Consider the following 19,103-nt stretch of genomic DNA (forward strand, 5'->3'; position numbering starts at 1 on the left):
CCTCCCAATCCGCCCTGCTCTGAGCCCGACCAGGGGCTGCACCTAGGGATTGGGCCTGCCCTCTGCCACCCTGGAGCAGGCCTAAGCCAGCAGGTTGTTATCTCCCGAGGGGTCCCAGACTGGGAGAGGGCACAGGCCGGGCTGAGGGACCCCCCCCTCCCCCTCCCCCTAGTGCACAAATTTTTGTGCACCGGGCCTCTAGTTTATTATAAAGCTACATACACATTTAGTATAAAACCCAGCAACCCTACTTCTAGACATTTATCTCAATTACAACATATGGCAAGAAAAAGCATAGGAACTAAAAATATGCCCACCCAAAAACTCGTATCAGAATGTTCAGAGAAACTTTAGGCAAATACTGAAAACAACCCAAATGTTCGTTAATGAATGGACGACAGAAAAATTAGTTGTCCAGCCACACACCACAGGATGCTACTCAGCAAAGCAAGGGACTATGACAGCCGTGGGCAAACTACGGCCCACGGGCCAGATCCGGCCCATTCGGCTGTTCTATCCGGCCGGCGGAGCTGAAAGAGCGGAGGGTTCCCTTGCTCTCCCCTCCACTCCTTCACCAGCAGCAGTGTTAACATGGCAACATCGGGAAACACGGCCGCAGCTCCATCTTCTGAGTGGGCGGATTTATATCCGCCCATTCAGTAGAAGGAACAACCTCTCAATCTTCCAGAGGATCCTTGTAATACCCGCGGACGCGTCTCCCGACATCACCCTGGGAATGTGTAGACACGTTATCGTGGTGATGTAGGGAGACACGCCCCTGGAGAGCACAGTATCAGAGCCTTTCTGAGGTAAGATTAAGAGCTCTACTCAAACACAATTTTTTCCTGTTCCCACATTCTGTACATCACAATGACTTGTTAATAAAACAACAAAGACTTGCCCCAAACCAGTTTTATACGGCGATAGAGAAGCCGTATAGCCTCAGAGGCCAACCCCAGAACACTGCCACCCAGAGGCTGAGCCACCAACTGACTCTTAGCTAAATACAAATTAAGGCAGTCTGGGAAACAAATACGGCCTGCTTTAAAATCAGGACTACAGTTTACAACACGGAGGAACAGTGTATCGCAGGGAAATTCAACACTCTCCTGAATACCTGACAGGACTAAGGCGAGCCAGACTGACGAGTAGAAGAACCGAAGGACCTTCACTACTGCAATTTTTTTTTCTTCTTTTTTCTTTTTTCTTTTTTCACCTTTTAACTAAGAAACCATTTTTTTTCTTCTTTTTCCATCACCTGATTTTACCCTTTAAATTACTACATTTTTATTTTTAACCAGTATTATTACAGCTACCATTTTACCATTTTTTTAAAGTGCCATTTTATTTTCTCTTTATTTTATTTTGGGATTAGTGTTCTCCATTCTATTTTCGTTCCTTTAGCATCAATTTTCCCTACCTCAATTTTACCTCTATGCTAAAACCCTCTCCCTCACTTTTCCCCTTTTGTTGTCCTGTTTCTCTTACCCTATTCCTGCTTTAGATTCTCCCTATTCCTTCTGTTTACCTCCTGTCAAAATTTCAAACTACTTATCTATCCTATTTCCAATCCACTGCTCTAAATCTTTATACACATACCCCTTATCTTTCTTCACTATCCAAATTTTGTTTTTCTTCTTTTATCTTTCTATTGTTTTGTTGCTGTTTGCTTGATTGTTGAGTATATTGTTTTTTTGTTGTTCTTGCTTGTTTTGTGTGTGTGTGTGTGTGTGTGTGTGTGTGTGTGTGTGTGTGTGTTTTAGGACTGGTTGTGAGGCTGTTTTGCTTTTTATTTTTATTTTTTTCTGCTACTTTTTCCCCTCCCTACACCCATCCTCACGCCCCCCCCGCCCCCCGGTTATTTTTCTGCTTCTGTTTTCCCTTGGCTCTCTGGATATTATTGGTTGTTTCTAGTTTGCATTCATCTCCAGGGAGCTGTTGCTGGAATTTGTTGGGATTAGTGGCGGTTCTATAGGAGTTTTCTTCTCATATAAATAGTCTCTTCCCATCTTCCATTTCATTCTCTCTATTCTCTCTTTTATTTTCCCCCCTCCTTTTTCCCAATTTCATTTTTGCAATCCTTTTTTTGGTCCCTACTTTTCTTTTCTTTTTTCTCTTTTATCTTTTTCTCCTTTTTCTTCCTTATCCCCTAATTCTCTTAATTCGGGTGGTCACCTTTATTTGGGGTTATTAATATTGTGAATATATTTGTGTTTAGTGCCTGGTACGTGGTGCCTTGTTGTGTTGTATTTTGTGCCTTTAAATCAACGCAGCAGATCCAAGCAACAGCAGCCTCCTGAGCACCACACCCTCTGTCTGAGGAACAGCAGCTGTACGTGAAACCTCCCCCCACCAGCCAGAAGAGCCACCACAGCTGTGAACAGCACCCACCAGAAGAGCTGCTGCCAACAGAGGAGCAGCTGCTACCACAACTGCCCGAAGAGTAACCACAGCCCAAGGAGTCACTGCCACCCAGGGAGCAGCCACTGAACGACTCAACGTCTAGATATATCAGTGAGATCAAACATGGGTAGACAAAGAAACCACCAAAGGAAAGAAAAAGAGGACTCGCCAGAAAAGCAGCTAAGTAATACAGAGGCATGCAACATGACAGAAAAAGAATTCAGAATAAGGGTCCTAGAGTGCATAAACCAGACGGAGGAAAAAATCAATAACATATGCAAGAAGCTAGAAGAAACAGATGAAAAAATCAACAACTTAAGTAAGACCCAAGAAGAAATGAAGAGTGATATAGCTGCAGTAAAAAACACCATTGAAAGTATCAACAGTAGACTAGGAGAAGCGGAGGACCGAATTAGTGAATTAGAAGACAAGGAAGCAAAACACACCCAAACTGTACTGCAATTGGAGAAAAAAATTAAAAGACAGGAGGAGAGCCTAAGGGAGCTTTGGGACAACATGAAATGAAACAACATATGAATAATAGGGGTGCCAGAACAACAGAAGGATGAACAAGGATTAGAAAGCCTACTCGAAGAAATAATATCAGAAAACTTCCCTGAGGTGGGGAAGAAAAAAGTCACACAAGCCCAGAGAGTCCCAAACAAGATGAACCCGAAAAGACCCACACCAAGACACATCATAATTACCATGGCAAATGTTCAGGACCAAGAGAGAATCTTACAGGCTGCAAGAGAGAGATGGAAAGTTACATACAAGGGATCTCCCATTAGATTATCAAATGATTTCTCAACAGAAACACATCAGGCCAGAAAAGAATGGACGGAAATTTACAAAGTGATGCAAAGCAAAGGACTGAATCCAAGAATACTCTATACAGCAAGGGGAAATAAGAAGCTTCACAGACAAAAAAAGGCTAACGGAGTTTATCACCACCAAGCCAGCAATGCAAGAAATGCTAAAGGGACTGGTGTAAAAATAACAAATAAAAAGCTCAGAAAGAAAAAAGCCACACAAAAAAAAGAAATGGCTACAAACAAGTACCTTTCAATAATAACTTTAAATGTAAACGGACTAAATGCTCCAACCAAAAGACATCGAGTGGCTGAATGGATAAAAAAACATGACCCATACATCTGCTGTCTACAAGAGACCCACCTCATTAGAAGGGACTCACACAGACTGAAAGTGAAGGGATGGAAAAATATCTTTCAGGCAAATGGAAAGGAAAAGAAAGCTGGGGTAGCAATACTTATATCAGACAAAATAGACCTCAAAGTGAAGGCCATAACAAGAGATAAGGAAGGCCACTTCATAATACTAAAGGGATCAATACAACAAGATGATATAACTCTGGTAAACATATATGCACCCAATGCAGGAGCACCCAAATTCATAAAAAAACTCCTGGAAGATATCAAAGGAGAGATCGACAACAATACAATCATAATAGGGGACTTTAATACATCACTGACATCACTGGATAAGTCCTCTAGACAAACAATCAGCAAAGAAACAGCAATCCTAAATGACTCACTAGATCAGATGGACTTAATAGACATGTTCAGAACACTTCACCCCAATGCCACGGAATATACATTCCACTCTGATGCTCATGGGACATATTCAAAAATAGACCACATATTGGGTCACAAGCAAAGTCTCCCCAAATTCAAGAAGATTGAAATCATAAAAAGCATCTTCTCAGACCACGATGGCATAATATTAGAAATAAACTACAATAAAAACAACCCAAAATACTCAAACACTTGGAAGGTGAATAGCATGTCATTAAATATTGATTGGGTTAACAATGAGATCCAAGAAGAAATCAAAAATATCCTGGAAACTAATGACAATGAAAACACAACAATCCAAAACCTATGGGACACAATGGAAGCAGTCCTGAGAGGGAAGTTTATAGCTCTACAAGCCTATCTCAAAAAACAAGAAAAAATGGTAGTATATCATCTAACTCTACAACTCAAAGAATTAGAAAGACAGCAACAAGAAAACCCCAGAGTGAGCAGAAGGAAGGAGATAATAAAGATTAGAGCAGAAATAAATGACATAGAGACCAAAAAAACAATACAGAAAATCAATGAAACCAAGAGCTGGTTCTTTGAAAGGATAAACAAAATTGACAAACCTCTAGCCAGACTCACCAAGAAGCAAAGAGAGAGGACCCAAATAAACAAAATAAGAAACGATAGAGGCGAAATAACAACAGACCCCACAGAAAAGAAAATGATTGTTAAAAAATACTATGGACAGCTCTACTCCAACAAACTAGACAACCTGGAGGAAATGGACAAATTCCTAGAAAAATACAACATTCCAAAACTCAATCAGGAAGAATCTAAAAATCTCAATAGGCCAATAACTATGGAAGAAATTGAAGCAGTCATCAAAAAGCTTCCATCAAACGAAAGTCCAGGACCAGACGGCTTCACAGGGGAGTTTTACCAAACATTCAAGGAAGAACTAAAACCTATCGTCCTCAGACTACTACAAAAAATTCAAGAGGAAGGAACACTTCCAAGCTCATTCTATGAAGCCAGCATCACCCTAATACCAAAACCAGGTAAAGACAACACAATGAAAGAGAATTACAGGCCAATATCCCTCATGAACATAGATGCCAAAATCCTCAACAAAATCTTAGCAAATCGGATCCAGCAGTACATCAGAAAGATCATACACCATGACCAAGTTGGATTTATCCCAGGGATGCAAGGATGGTACAATATCCGCAAATCAATAAACGTGATACATCACATAAACAAATTGAAAGAAAAAAACCACATGGTCATATCAGTTGTTGCAGAAAAAGCATTTGACAAAATCCAACACCCATTTTTTTTAAATATATTTTATTGATTTTTTACAGAGAGGAAGGGAGAGAGATAGAGAGTTAGAAACATCGATGAGAGAGAAACATCCGTCAGCTGCCTCCTGCACATCTCCTACTGGGGATATGCCCACAACCCAGGTACATGCCCTTGACCGGAATCGAACCTGGGACCTTTCAGTCCGCAGGCCGACGCTCTATCCACTGAGCCAAACCGGTTTCGGCCCAACACCCATTTTTGATAAAAACTCTCAGCAAGGCAGGAGTAGAAGGATCATACCTCAACATAATAAAAGCCATATATGACAGGCCCACAGCCAACATCATACTCAATGGACAAAAATTAACACCATTTCCCCTAAGAACAGGAACAAGACAGGGATGCCCACTCTCACCACTCCTGTTCAACATAGTACTGGCAATATTAGCCATCACAATTAGGCAAGAAGAAGAAATAAAAAGCATCCAAATTGAAAAAGAGGAAGTAAAACTGTCCTTATTTGCAGACGACATGATATTATACATACAAAACCCTAGAGACTCCATCCAAAAGCTACTAGACTTAATACATGAATTTGGCAATGTAGCAGGATACAAAATTAACCCCAAGAAATCTGAGGCACTTCTATATACCAATAGTGAACTTTCAGAAAGAGAGATTATAAAAACAATCCCATTCACCTTCGCACCAAAAAAATTAAGCTACCTAGGAATAAATTTAACTAAAGAGGTAAAAGACCTCTACTCAGAAAACTACAGGACGTTGAAAAAAGAGATAGAGGAAGACCTAAACAGAAGAAAGAACATACCGTGTTCATGGATTGGTAGAATCAATATCATTAAAATGTCCATACTACCCAAAGCAATCTATAAATTCAACGCACTTCCCATTAAAATACCAACGGCATACTTCACAGATCTAGAACGAACTCTCCAAAAATTCATCTGGAATAAAAAAAGACTCCAAATAGCTGCAGCGATCCTGAGAAAGAACAAAGTAGGTGGGATCTCAATACCAGATATCAAGATGTATTACAAAGCCACTGTTCTCAAAACTGCCTGGTACTGGCACAAGAACAGGCATATAGATCAATGGAATAGAATAGAGAGCCCAGAAATCGGCCCGAACCAATATGCTCAATTAATATTTGACAAAGGAGGCAAGAACATACAATGGAACCAAGATAGTCTCTTCAATAAATGGTGTTGGGAAAATTGGACAGATATATGCAAGAAAATGAAACTAGACCACCAACTTACACCATACACAAAAATAAACTCAAAATGGATAAAGGACTTAAATGTACGACAGGAAACCATAAAAATTCTAGAAGAATCCAAAGGCCACAAAATCTCAGACATATGCCGAAGCAATTTCTTCACTGATACAGCTCCTAGGGCACTTGAAACTAAAGAGAAAATGAACAAATGGGACTACATCAAAATAAAAAGCTTCTGCACAGCAAAAGAAACCATCAACAAAACAACGAGAAAACCCACTGTGTGGGAAAACATATTTGCCAATGTCATATCTGATAAGGGCCTAATCTCCAAAATTTATAGGGAACTCATACAATCCAATCAAAAAATGGGCAAAGGATCTAAATAGACACCTTTCAAAAGAGGACATTCAGAAAGCCAAGAGACATATGAAAACATGCTCAAAGTCACTAATCATCCGAGAGATGCAAATTAAAACAACAATGAGGTACCATCTCACACCTGTCAGACTGGCTATCATCAACAAATCAACAAACGACAAGTGCTGGAGAGGATGTGGAGAAAAAGGAACACTCGTGCACTACTGGTGGGAATGCAGACTGGTGCAGCCACTATGGAAGACAGTATGGAGTTTCCTCAAAAAACTGAAAATGGAACTCCCATTTGACCCCATGATCCCACTTCTAGGAATATATCCCAAGAAACCAGAAACACCAATCAGAAAGGATATATGCACCCATATGTTCATAGCAGCACAATTCACCATAGCTAGGATCTGGAAACAGCCTAAGTGCCCATCAGTAGATGAATGGATTAGAAAACTGTGGTACATCTACACGATGGAATACTATGCTGCTGTAAAAAAAGAAGGAACTCTTACCATTTGCAACGGCATGGATGGAACTGGAGAGCATTATGCTAAGTGAAATAAGCCAGTCAATGAAGGAAAAATACCACATGATCTCACTCATTCATGGATAATAGAGACCATTATAAACTTTTGAACAATAATAGATACAGAGGCAGAGCAGCCTCAAAGAGATTGTCAAACTGCAGCGGGAAGGCCGGGGAGGGTTGGGGGGCAGGAGGGAGGGGGGTAGGAGGTCCACCAAAGGACTTGTATGCATGCATATAAGCACAACCAATGGACATAAGACACTGGGGGGTAGGGGAGGCCAGGGGATTGTCAAGGGCGGGGGGAAAAAAGGGACACATATGTAATACCCTTTGTGATACTGTAAGCAATAAAAAAAAAATAGTTTAAAAAAAAAAAAACAACAAAGACTTTCAGTTGTAAAAATGCATGCTACAGGGCATTTGTGTTAACATGCACCACTGCACATTAGCATCAACGCAAACATGATGGAAACCTGTGTACCCTGCATTAACCCTAGCTGTGCTGCATTGCAGTACTGCACCACACTGCAACGGCAGCACGGCTAGTGTGAACGAACCCTAATTCAGTGGGTTGAACAAAAATATTGTATAGAAATGTGATGAACTAAAGATTTTATTACAAAATCGCTTTGCCATCTTCAATATAAGGTATGTTATTGTGCTATGATTCCTCCATTTTTTGAAGTTTCAAATTATAATAATTAGTGTTTACATTCTTCTTGTTAAAATGTTTGAAATGAATAAAACTATTGAAATAAAAAAGAAAAAGACCGTACCCTTTTATGTAATGAATGATGTTTACTTTGAATTTATATTAGTTCAAACAAACACTCCATCCATGCTTTTGTTCCGGCCCTCTGGTCCAGTTTAAGAACCCATTGTGGCCCTCGAGTCAAAAAGTTTGCCCACCCCTGGACTATGACATGTAAAACCGTAAGGATAAGTCTCAAAGATATTATATTAAGTAAAAGAAGTCAGACGCAAAAGAGCACATGCCATGTAATTCGATTTGCAGGAGATCCTGGAAACATAAATTTGTCATGGAAACAGATCAGTGGCAGCCAGGAGAGTAACTGCAAAGAGGTAAAGGAATTTTTAGGGGTGACTGGAATGTTATTTTTTTTGATTTGTGATGGTTACACAACTGTATGATTGTCTGATCAAATACTACACTTTAAACTGGTTAATTTTATTGCATGTGTATTATACTTTAATGAAGCTGATTACAAATATTTTTAAAACTTCAATAGAAGAACTGGAGGATAAAATTAAAAATTCTGTCAAAAAGTAGAACAAAAAAGCATAAAGATGAAAATTTTAATAAAAATAAAATTAGAAGACCAGTCCAGGAGGTATTGGGCATTCCATGAAGATAAGAAAAAACAATAATAGAAGAAAATGTCTCCTACTATAATTAAAGAACCAAAAGGTAGGCATTTTGTTTTTTCAAGGGACAGTAACATATTGTTTATTGATTTAAACTGAGAACAATTCAATAAATTCTGAGTGCATATTAGGTACAATGCTAATAAAAGTCCATAAAAATGGATTAGCTCAACAAAAGAATAGTGTCCAACAACAGAGTGTGAATTAAAACATTCCTTTGAGAATAAAAATATTTGCACTGTCTTTGAATTCTAAGTTCTCCAATAACATCAAATCTAATGCCAAACTATTTCTAACCAAATACCTAGAAATCTGACAGTGGTAAAGAATGAATAGAGACTTTACCCATACCATTACACACACACACACACACACACACACACACACACACACACACACACACTACAGAAAAACCCATCAGCTAAAATATAAATGTGCTGTTCTTTTTTTAAAAAGTATAAACTGTCAACATGAATCTGGAAGAATTAAGGTATAAGATAATATCGAAAAAGTTCACTTAAATTTTATTGAATGTTTAGAGGCATTTTTAAAAATGTACTGTTAAAACCAGTAGGGGTAAGTAAGTTCAACTTCTGGTCATGGTGGATGACTGGTCACACAAAATGCAAAGGGCAGGCATTTTAGATGGAAAGGCCTCACCAAACACTCAACCAAAGGCTCATGGATGCCCAGAGGATAAGAACAGAACCACACCAGGGTATATCACTTGGAAACGTCAGAACACTGGTGTAAAGCAGGAACTCCTGCAAGGCTTTGAAGAAGAAGAAAAGTCACAACTGATGAAGATTTAGAATGATTTTGTATTTCACAAGAGCAGACTGTAATCCGGAAACAATGGAGCAATGTCTTCAAAATTCTGAAGGAAAAGATTTCCAGTGCTGAATTCTATGTAGTCAAACTACCCAGAAAGTGTCAGGGCAGAAAATAGACATTTACAGACATGATAGGCTATAAAAAAAATAAACTCTTTCTTAGGAAGCTATTGAAAGATGTATGCCACCAAAGAAGGGAGCAAACTAAGCAGGAAGATGGCAGGAGACATGCAGCCAGGAGGGGCTGCACAGGAAGACAAGAGCTAGGCACCAGCCACTCTAGAATGCAGCAGGTCACACGTTCCAGAAAAGGCTTTTCCAGGAAAATGAAGCTGTCACATTGTCTGATGAATCTGAAAGTCTTGAGACAAGATTCAGACAACTGGAGAAGGGCTGATCTAAAAAATAGAATCAGAGGCATAGAAACATGGAACAGACTGATGAATCTCAGAGGAAAGGTGGCTGGAAGGAGCAGGAAGAGATTAACCAAAGATCTCATATGCATATATGTATTACCTATGGACACAGACAATAGGGTGGTGAAGGCCTGGGGCGGTGCTGGAACCAAGTGAAGGGGGTATTGGAGGGGGAGGAAGGGGACATCTGTAATGCTTTCTACAATAAAGATTTAAATTAAAAAAACAAATATTAATGAACTAGATCAATATAAAATGGAAAGGATTAGCTAAGTCAAACATTTATTCATTAAAAAGTCTACTGTAAAAACAAACCTCAGATAAGACTTATACAGAAAAAAGACAAAGTAAATATTAGAAATTTATGCTTTCACTCAACAACTACATACTGGGACCTGGTGTCCTGGGAACACAAGATCAAACAAGACCAAATCCTTCCCTCATGGATCCGGGTGCAGAAAGGATTATTTAAACAGGACACACAAAAAGAAATAGATCATAAAGATAAAGACTGATCTATTCTAGTTCATTAATTAAGAATTTCTGTTAATAAAGAGAAAAGATAAGTTATAGACTGAAATACATATTAACTAATAAAGTATTAGATTCCTGAATATAAACAAACTCCCAGAAATTAGTAAGAAAAAATAATAGAAAATTGGGCAAAGAACATAAATATGTAAGTTATAGGAAACAAATAATCAACATATAAAAAGATATTCAACTTCACCAACAAACAAGGAAATGTAATTTATTACCACAATGAAATACCATTTCTCAAGAATGGAACTTGGAGAATTTTTTAAAAGTCTGAAAGTTCCGGAGAGCATCATGCTAAGCGAAATAAGCCAGTCAGAGAAAGATAAATATCACATGATCGCACTCATTTGTGGAATATAATGAACAACATAAACATGAGTAGGCTCAAAGTTTAGGGTGTCCAGGCAATGCACAAATAAGAAGTGCTGGATCTGAGGGCTGTGAAAGGCATCTGGGAAGAAATGAATCACAACCACCAGGTTTTTCAAGTCATTCCCACACCTGACTATAGAGCAGGGGTCCTCAAACTTTTTAAACAGGGGGTCAGTTCACTGTCCCTCAGACCGTTGGAGGGCCGGACTATAGTTTAAAAAATAACTATGAATAAATTCCTATGCACACTGCACATATCTTATTTTGAAGTAAAAAAACAAAACGGGAACAAATACAACATTTGTATTTGCATGTGGCCCGCGGGCCGCAGTTTGAGGACCCCTGCTATGAGTCCCTTATCGGCATCAAAGTCCTTCTTCATGTTCATGTTCCCCGCACACCAGTGCAATAAAGAGCTAGTGTTAGTGACGAGTAAATGGAAGAATGCATTCATGATACTGGAGTGGAAGGACAGTGAATGAATTTGTATAATCCCCCCCTTGTCTGTAATAACACTGCTTGTTTAATACAGAATGAAATATTAAGATGCCTTAGTTTGTTTGTAATAAAACATACAAATTCAGAATGGTATTGAGGTAAAAAATGTTTTTGATAACTGTTTTGGAGTTCATACATTTAAATTCCATAACAGATTGTGTCCTAGACATCACAGGTATATAGTTTTTTAACGTAAGATATAAATTCCTGCCTACTTCACTGGACTACTGTGAAACATCAGTAAGGTTTTCAAATATATATATGTGTGTGTGTGTGTGTGTGTGTGTGTGTGTGTGTGTGTGTGTGTCTGTGTGTGTTCCTGCTTTACACCAGTGTTCTGACGTTTCCAAGTGATATACCCTGGTGTGGTTCTGTTTTTATCCTCTGGGCATCCATGAGCCTTTGGTTGAGTGTTTGGTGAGGCCTTTCCATCTAAAATGCCTGCCCTTTGCATTTTGTGTGACCAGTCATCCACCATGACCAGAAGTTGAACTTTGCAATATGCAAATTAGGCTGGGACACCCGCCCTAATGGGTCACAACCAGACAGGAGGAGGTTGCGTGCCCAGGTGAGGCCCTGAGCGGAGACAGAGATAGGGGGGTCGAAGCAGACACGGACAGGGACATGGGGGCCAGCCTGAGCCGCTGCGGCCGAGCGCAGGCTGGGAGAGGAGAGGGCGAGCCTGCCCGCAGCTTCCTTGGCCAATCGCAGGCCCAGAGAGGAAAGGGTGGGCCGCCCGCAGCCTCCCTGGCTCATTGCAGGCACTGAGAGGAAAGGGCGGCCAGCCCACAGCCTCGCTGCCAATGCAGGCCAAGGGAGGACAGGGCGGCCCGCCCGCAGCCTCCCAGGCCGATCCCAGGCCAAAAGAGGAAAGGGCTCCCGGACTGTAAGAGGGGGCAGGGTGGGCTGAGGGAACACCCCCCCAGTACACGAATTTTCATGCACCGGGCCACTAGTGTGTGTGTGTATGTGTATTTTATAGCCTGCAAGTGTGATAGTAAAAGTGAAATGTTGTAATGTAGTACTGGATAAGGCAATAAGCTCTCTAGAACAGCATTCACCAACCTTCAGACCTCACAGACCACTAGTAGTCCATGGACCACTGGTTGGCGACTGCTGCTCCAAAGGTGTCCCACTGCTTTAGCACATTCAGGGGTAGGAGAGGCACCCCTGTTCCTGCTCTTAAGCTACCAGATCCAATGGGCTCCTCAAGACAAGTAACAACCACTAAACTATCATGTTCTCTGTATCCCTAAGCAACAAGTCTATGCCACCCACCCAGATGCCACGCATTTGGATGCTGGATGTGAGTGATACAGCAAAGTGTAATTTAATAAGTGCGCTACTGCAGAAGGTGGAAAGTAACTGAATGCTGGCTGAATACATGTACATGTATCTGGACAAACAGGAAAGCAGTTGAAGAAATGTGCAATGTTTAGTTAGAAGAGTAGCCTCAGGATGAGCATGGTTACTGGCCCATAACTATGAAGAAGCCACCCTACTGTGTGTGACCCAGCGTGGCTCCTCCTCACTGGAGAAGTAGGAACAGTCAAGTGTTGAATGGGACGATGGAACCTGGTGGGGGAGCTGCCCAGATTACATGTGAGGTGTTTTCCAAACCAGAGATGATTAATCTATACCAGATAGGGAGAGAAGAAAAATCCCAGAGAGGAGGATTTAGGGAAGCACAAATGGCCAAAAGAAAGGAGTGACATATGCATGCAGGGGCAAAGGTGACAATGAAGTATTGAGGTGAACAAAAGGGAGAAGATGCTCATTTCTAGGTCCACAAGCCTGTCGCATTTGCTGAGTTTCTCTCCATGCCTCCCACACACAGGGTCTTACCCAGACAGAAGCCTTGGGAGGCGTCTTCTGGTGTCCATTCTTCCCCTTTTCCAAGCTGGGCAAACAGATCTGGTTTGGGTCCTAAGAGCCCTGTTTTTAAGGGGGAAAAAATGGACCACATCTGTTCATGCTATAGAAAAAATCATTGCAAGGAAGAGATCTGGTCCTCAGAACTTCCTGGAAAAGGCGATTGATGGGAAGGTCCAAGATAGAGATGAGTTCCCAGAGAACAAAAAGATGGCTCAGGTCTTTTTGCCCATGCCCATGCCCTTCTCTCTGCCAAAGGGAGGGAGGATTCAACCCCCACTCACTCTATGCTCCAAAAGAGTCCTGTGTCTGGAACACCAAGGTAGGCATGTCATAGACTTAAAAATAACATCTTTAATCAGCCCATGCCAGCTCTCTGCTACCGGTTTAAGAACCCAAGAGATGTCCACGTGTTAAGGTAAGTCTTGAGAGGCTCCCCACTTACCCAGTGAGACCAGGTGGCTGTAGTTCTCCAGCATCACATCCCTGTACAAGGCCCTCTGAGGAGGACTCAGCTGTGCCCACTCATCCTGGGTGAAGAGCACGGCCACATCCTTGAAGGTCACTGATTCCTGTAACAGCAAGCCCATCCCTGTTGACTGGCAGCTACCCCTTCACATGGCAAACCAATTAAGGCAGGGTGTAAACACAAGATAATTGCATAACACCAACAATGAATTTGAGAAAATGGTCATGGAAGAGAAGGACCACAGTGCACTGGCACCATGGAGACCAGTTGCACAGAAAAAGTGGTGCATCAGATGGGTCCTAAAGGACAACTCAGAAACTAGGAGCTGCTCATCCCTTTCAATGATTTCTACCACAGATTCCTACCCTAGACAGGCTTAAATGTGAAGGAGTTAGAACAATTTTACCAAACTCATTGGAATTTATACACTCAAATGAATGCTATCTCCTTCATAGTGTAGTCCATATCCGTATTCTCTAGAGGTTGGCTTTGCTCAAAGCCTTTTAGTAAATTATTAAAATTGAAAGCATAATCTTTTTTAAAATTTTTATGATTATAGTTGCCATACAATATTACATAATAATTAGATATTTATGTAACTTATGAAGTGATTCCCCCGTAAATTTAGTACTTACCTGGCACCATACATAGTTATCACAATCCTAGAGGCCTGATGAAATTTGTACACGAGGGGGGGGGCGGGGGGGGGGGGGGGGGCCTCAGCCCAGCCTGCACGCTCTCCAATCTGGGACCCTTCTGGGATCCCGGCAGTCGGACATCCCTCTCACCATCTGGGACTGCTGGCTCCCAACCGCTCGCCTGCCTGCCAGCCTGATTGCCCTTAACCACTCTGCCTGCCTGCCTGATCACCCCTTAACCACTCCCCTGCCAGCCTGATCACCTCCTAACCACTCACCTGCCAGCCTGATCTATGCCTAACTGCTCCCCTGCCATCCCGATCGCCCCCAACTGCCCTCCCCTGACGACCCGATCACCCCCGCCTCCTCAAGAAAGTGTTCCCATCTCTCCTCTCAACTCCTGCCTTAGGCACTGCTTTTATCACTTTAGATCCCTTATCTTACTTGCTCGTAGAAAGAGTGCAGGTTTCTATTTTGGACCAACCTGGATTCCAGTTCCAGTTGTCACTTTTGTGACCTTTAACAAGTCCTTTAGCTTGGATGACACCCACTAGGATGAGCCTGACATGGTGGGGGAGGGAGAATGTAGTGACTGCATCAGTCCTCTGAATAGAGACTGGACTGGGAGAAAAACCTCTGGTCAGGGAAAAGAAACATGCCCACACTCTCCAAACCTCTATATTCAAATCTAAGGCAATTCAGTGTGTGGAAGAGTGCTCCACAACAACCCCCACTCACCTGGACCATGTTTGGCAGGTGCCTGAAAGACATTTCTTCTCTAATGAGCTGTTTAGGAGCAAGCAGAGTAGGACTCCTCAGGCAGAAACTTCTGCACACCTGTTATGAGGAGAGGATTGCATCAGAAGCAAGCACACAGCGGTCCAGGTGAGGCTGTGAACGTTTACATCCTGGGAGCCCTCCAATTCTTAGTCCCTATTTGCTCCCAATTCTCCCTCCCTGAGGGCATTTCTGCTGGTCCCCACAGTAAAAGGAATCACTCACCATTCTGCTACCCCCGCACACACATTTCCCCTAGCATCCCCCTTCCATATCATAAATGCATTGACTTCTCTTTGCAGAAAGCACTCTCCAGCCCCAGCGCTCACGCTTTCTACCCGCTCCCAGGCCTTTGCCCTTAAGTCACTCCGAGAGGTCTCTCTAAAGAAGCCTTTCCTCGCTGGAACGCTGCCTACTTCTGGGAGTGGAGTGAGGAAGTGCAGGAGAGTCGACTTCTTTCTCCTTCAAAAGGAAGCAAAGAAGGGTAGATCTCCTCCCCCCCCCCCACCCCCTTCATTGTCGAGGCTCTCAAGCCAAGCACTTCCCTGACCTCAGGCCTGTCCTCTTCCGGGGCCCAGTTTGGGTCACCTGGCGTGAAAGGTAGATAAGCAGGTATTTGGGTAAAATGGGGGAGGCAGCAAGTGGGAGAGGGTTAGGAATCTTCACACAACCCTTCGCCCTCTGCTCTGCTGCCGTCTCGGAGGGCTCCACATAGAGTGTCACAACCCCATCGGGAGCACCATCTACCCCGCTGGGCGTAATCGGGCTTCCCGGGGTCGGCTCTAAGATGCACGCCAGAAGCCCTGCCCGCGTCCTCCTGAGGGCACTCGCAGATTCGAGCCCGAAATCCAAGAACCCATACCTGGTCGTCCCTTTTCTCTTTGGAATCAAACCTTAGCCATACATCCCGGGAAGTTTGCGGCATCACATCGGCGTCCTCCAGAACGGAGCATGACCCAGACCTACTGGGCTTTCATCTCCGTTCTTCTCCCCGGGCGCAACCACGCCCGGCCACTCCAGCTCGCCCGAGGAGGCAGGTTACCCTGGGTTGCCGAGGAGACTCTGCCAGCAGTGAGAGATCTCCATCGACACTTCGCCGCAGAACAAAGAGTTGGAGTCTGCAGCCTGGGTCTGAACTGCGCTTGCGCATTGCCCTGGGAACCGCAAGGACGAATCTCCCCAAATTCGAAGGCTGAGCCGTTCTGCTCCCCAGGCCACTTCCCATCTGGCAAATCCACCGCGGCGCGCGGAAGAAAATATTGCGTTCCCAAGCAGACAGCCCCCTACTTCCTACCTCCCCTCCGCCCGCTCCGCGTCTCCCCTGTGCCAGGTCCCGAGGCTTTCTACACTGAAACTACATTTCCCAGAGGCTTCGGCGGGGCGTCGCGGTCCAGCTTGCAGATAACTCCCGGCGTGCTCACTGGGAGTTGCGGCTTTGATTCCGCTCTGATCAGATTGGGACTCGGTCTCTGCCTTGAAACACGCCCAAGCTAGAGACCAGCGAGAAGTGGGGATAAGGCAGGTCAGTCCGGTGGAGCGGCGCCAGGTCCGCTGAGGAGTGCGGCTCAGGAGCGGCCCGGAGGACGGAGTAGCCGAAAGGCGCGCGCCAGACCAAAGACCGAGACTGTGCAGCGGCCGGGACGCAACCGACACTGACAGTGTGGCCGGCTGTCGGGCCTGGAGTGGTTAAGCGAGAAATGGGATGCGGAGGCAGGAGGACGAGGGCGGAAGGAGGCAGATGAGTGAGGAGGCGGCCGCGGAGGCTCGGGACCTGGGCGGGGGCGGCGGGCATGGTGCCTGGGAAGCATAGAGCAGGTGGAAGAGTTGGCTCTTGGCCATTTATCAGGAATTTCAGGAAGATGAGAGGGTTGGTTTCAATTTTGTAGGTGGTGAAAAATTCAAGTATGTGACCTGAGGTTTGTCAGGGAACTAACCCGTTGGCTACCTCTTAGGGAGCAGTATCAGTTACTTTCATGTGACACTACAGCATTGTTTGGGGTTTTATTGAAGGTTTCTATTGATACCTACTTGGAGCACTTATGTGTGAGGCGTTGTTCTAGACCAGGGGTGGGCAAACTTTTTGACTCAAGGGCCACAATGGGTTCTTAAACTGGACCGGAGGGCCGGAACAAAAGCATGGATGGAGTGTTTGTGTGAACTAATATAAATTCAAAGTAAACATCATTACATAAAAGGGTACGGTCTTTTTTTTTTTTTTTTTTTTAGTTTTAGTTTTAGTTTTATTCATTTCAAACGGGCCGTAGTTTGCCCACGGCTGTTCTAGGGGCTGAAAACCCTGCACTTATTCAGTTGTAATTCTATTCGGGGAGGAAGTCAATAAACAAAATATCAGATACTGATGACAGTAAAGCTGGGTTAAATTTCAGAGTGTGACAGAGGTTCGGGATTATTTTAAGTAGCGTTTTAGGAAGTTCTCAGAAAATATTGAGCAGACACTGGAATACAGTGGGGGAGGAAATCATGTGACTCTCTGGGGGGAAACCTTCTATGTCGGAGGGAACTGGCATGCTGTCCACAGAAGAGTATCTGGTGAGTTTGAGGCTTACAAGTCCAGTATGACTGGAGAGAGCCTGGTGAACAAGGGAGAGGGGGAGATGAGTTCAAAGGGTAACTAGAACCCTTGAAGACCATTGCAGGACTTAATCTGTTTGTGATGGGAAACCATTACAGGTGTTTGAGCAAAATAGTGACATGGCTGAGCATACTTGGACAGAATCACTGGTCAGTTGTGTGGAGAACACGCTATGGTGGGGCTAGAAGGAATACAGGGAAACCAGTTAGTAAGCTATTACAGCCCGCTGAGGCGGAACTGACTCCCAGTTTTATAAACCTTTTACAAGGTATGTTTTGAGAGCATAGTCATTCTAAGATAATTAAGGTTTCTGGACGCCATGCTATGGAGTTTGGATATTGTTTTCAGGTACATGAGGGTGATAACATTTGTTGGGTACTAACTACACGCTGGACATTTTTACAAGCACTTTACGTTAGTTACCTAATGCAACCTACTAGTAAAGCTGTGAGGTTTGCACTATTAACAAATGAGAAAAGGGAGGCACCAAGGTTAAGTGCCTTGCCCAAGGTGTCATGTCTAATGCATGGAACCAGGAGTCCTGCACCTGTTGATAGAGGAAAGGTACAAAGTCCTCATTACTTGTTGCCCAAGATGGCTGAGAACTGACATACAGGGTCTTAGACTTCCAAAACTCCTGAAAAAGTAGTGAAACCTCCATTTATTTGGGTCATGTATCCTGGTGCTCCATCCATGGGTTAATATTTTATTGATTTTGAGTTACTGCATCCATCTTAGGCTTCAATAACTTCATTCTTCTTCTTCCCCTTATCCTGTGCCTTCCTTTTGAGCCTTTAATGTGCTGCTGTCTTAATCACTTTCTTCTATTTTCTACCCATTTCTTCACTGCCTTTCCTCCCATCTACTTGTATTCTTGAGATGGAATGAGGTATAAGAAAAATAGGTGAAGGGAAAGGAGGAAACTGGGTGAAATGGAGAAAAATTTAAAATCTGTTTCTGAAGATACAGTTTAGTGTTCCATTCCTCCTTTGTCTTTGATGTTCTAACTCCATGAATTAAAACTGCCCAAAGTCCAAACACTGAGAATCCACAGGGAACCTCTTCCATTGTCACCCACAAACATCTGCACCCATCACTGATTACCTCTTCCAGTGGAAAGTGTCCTTCTTCCCAGTGAAAAAGATTCCTGCATCCTTTACCTGTGCTCCAAATCTTATTTTCCCACTTTGAGATGCACACCCCCTCCTTTATGCACCTTTACAGTCTCCACACCTCTTTTATTATTTTTAAAAATATGAAATTAAAAAAAGGACACATATGTAATACCCTTTGTAATACTTTAAGCAATAAAAAAAATA

The 19,103-nt window shown here is 43.1% G+C and overlaps 1 protein-coding gene across 2 annotated transcripts in view; it reads right to left on the reverse strand.

The window, feature by feature from the left end:
* ZNF454 (zinc finger protein 454) overlaps positions 1 to 16,497 on the reverse strand; it is a 46,951-nt gene extending 30,454 nt beyond the window's left edge. Inside the window, exons 1-4 of one of the 2 annotated variants that reach the window (XM_059695840.1) lie at positions 16,054 to 16,496; positions 15,153 to 15,251; positions 13,753 to 13,879; positions 13,281 to 13,370 (exon numbers count right to left, since the gene is read on the reverse strand). In XM_059695840.1, the coding sequence (XP_059551823.1) occupies positions 13,281 to 13,370; positions 13,753 to 13,879; positions 15,153 to 15,251; positions 16,054 to 16,116 (379 nt within the window). In that variant the 5' untranslated portion in view covers positions 16,117 to 16,496. Of the gene's footprint in view, positions 1 to 13,280; positions 13,371 to 13,752; positions 13,880 to 15,152; positions 15,252 to 16,053 lie in introns of both variants that reach the window. The other variant, XM_059695841.1, reaches the window with a different exon arrangement.
* Between the last annotated feature and the right edge of the window lie 2,606 nt (positions 16,498 to 19,103).

This window comes from Myotis daubentonii, chromosome 5 (assembly GCF_963259705.1).
Source record: "Myotis daubentonii chromosome 5, mMyoDau2.1, whole genome shotgun sequence".
Taxonomy (NCBI): Eukaryota; Metazoa; Chordata; class Mammalia; order Chiroptera; family Vespertilionidae; genus Myotis; species Myotis daubentonii.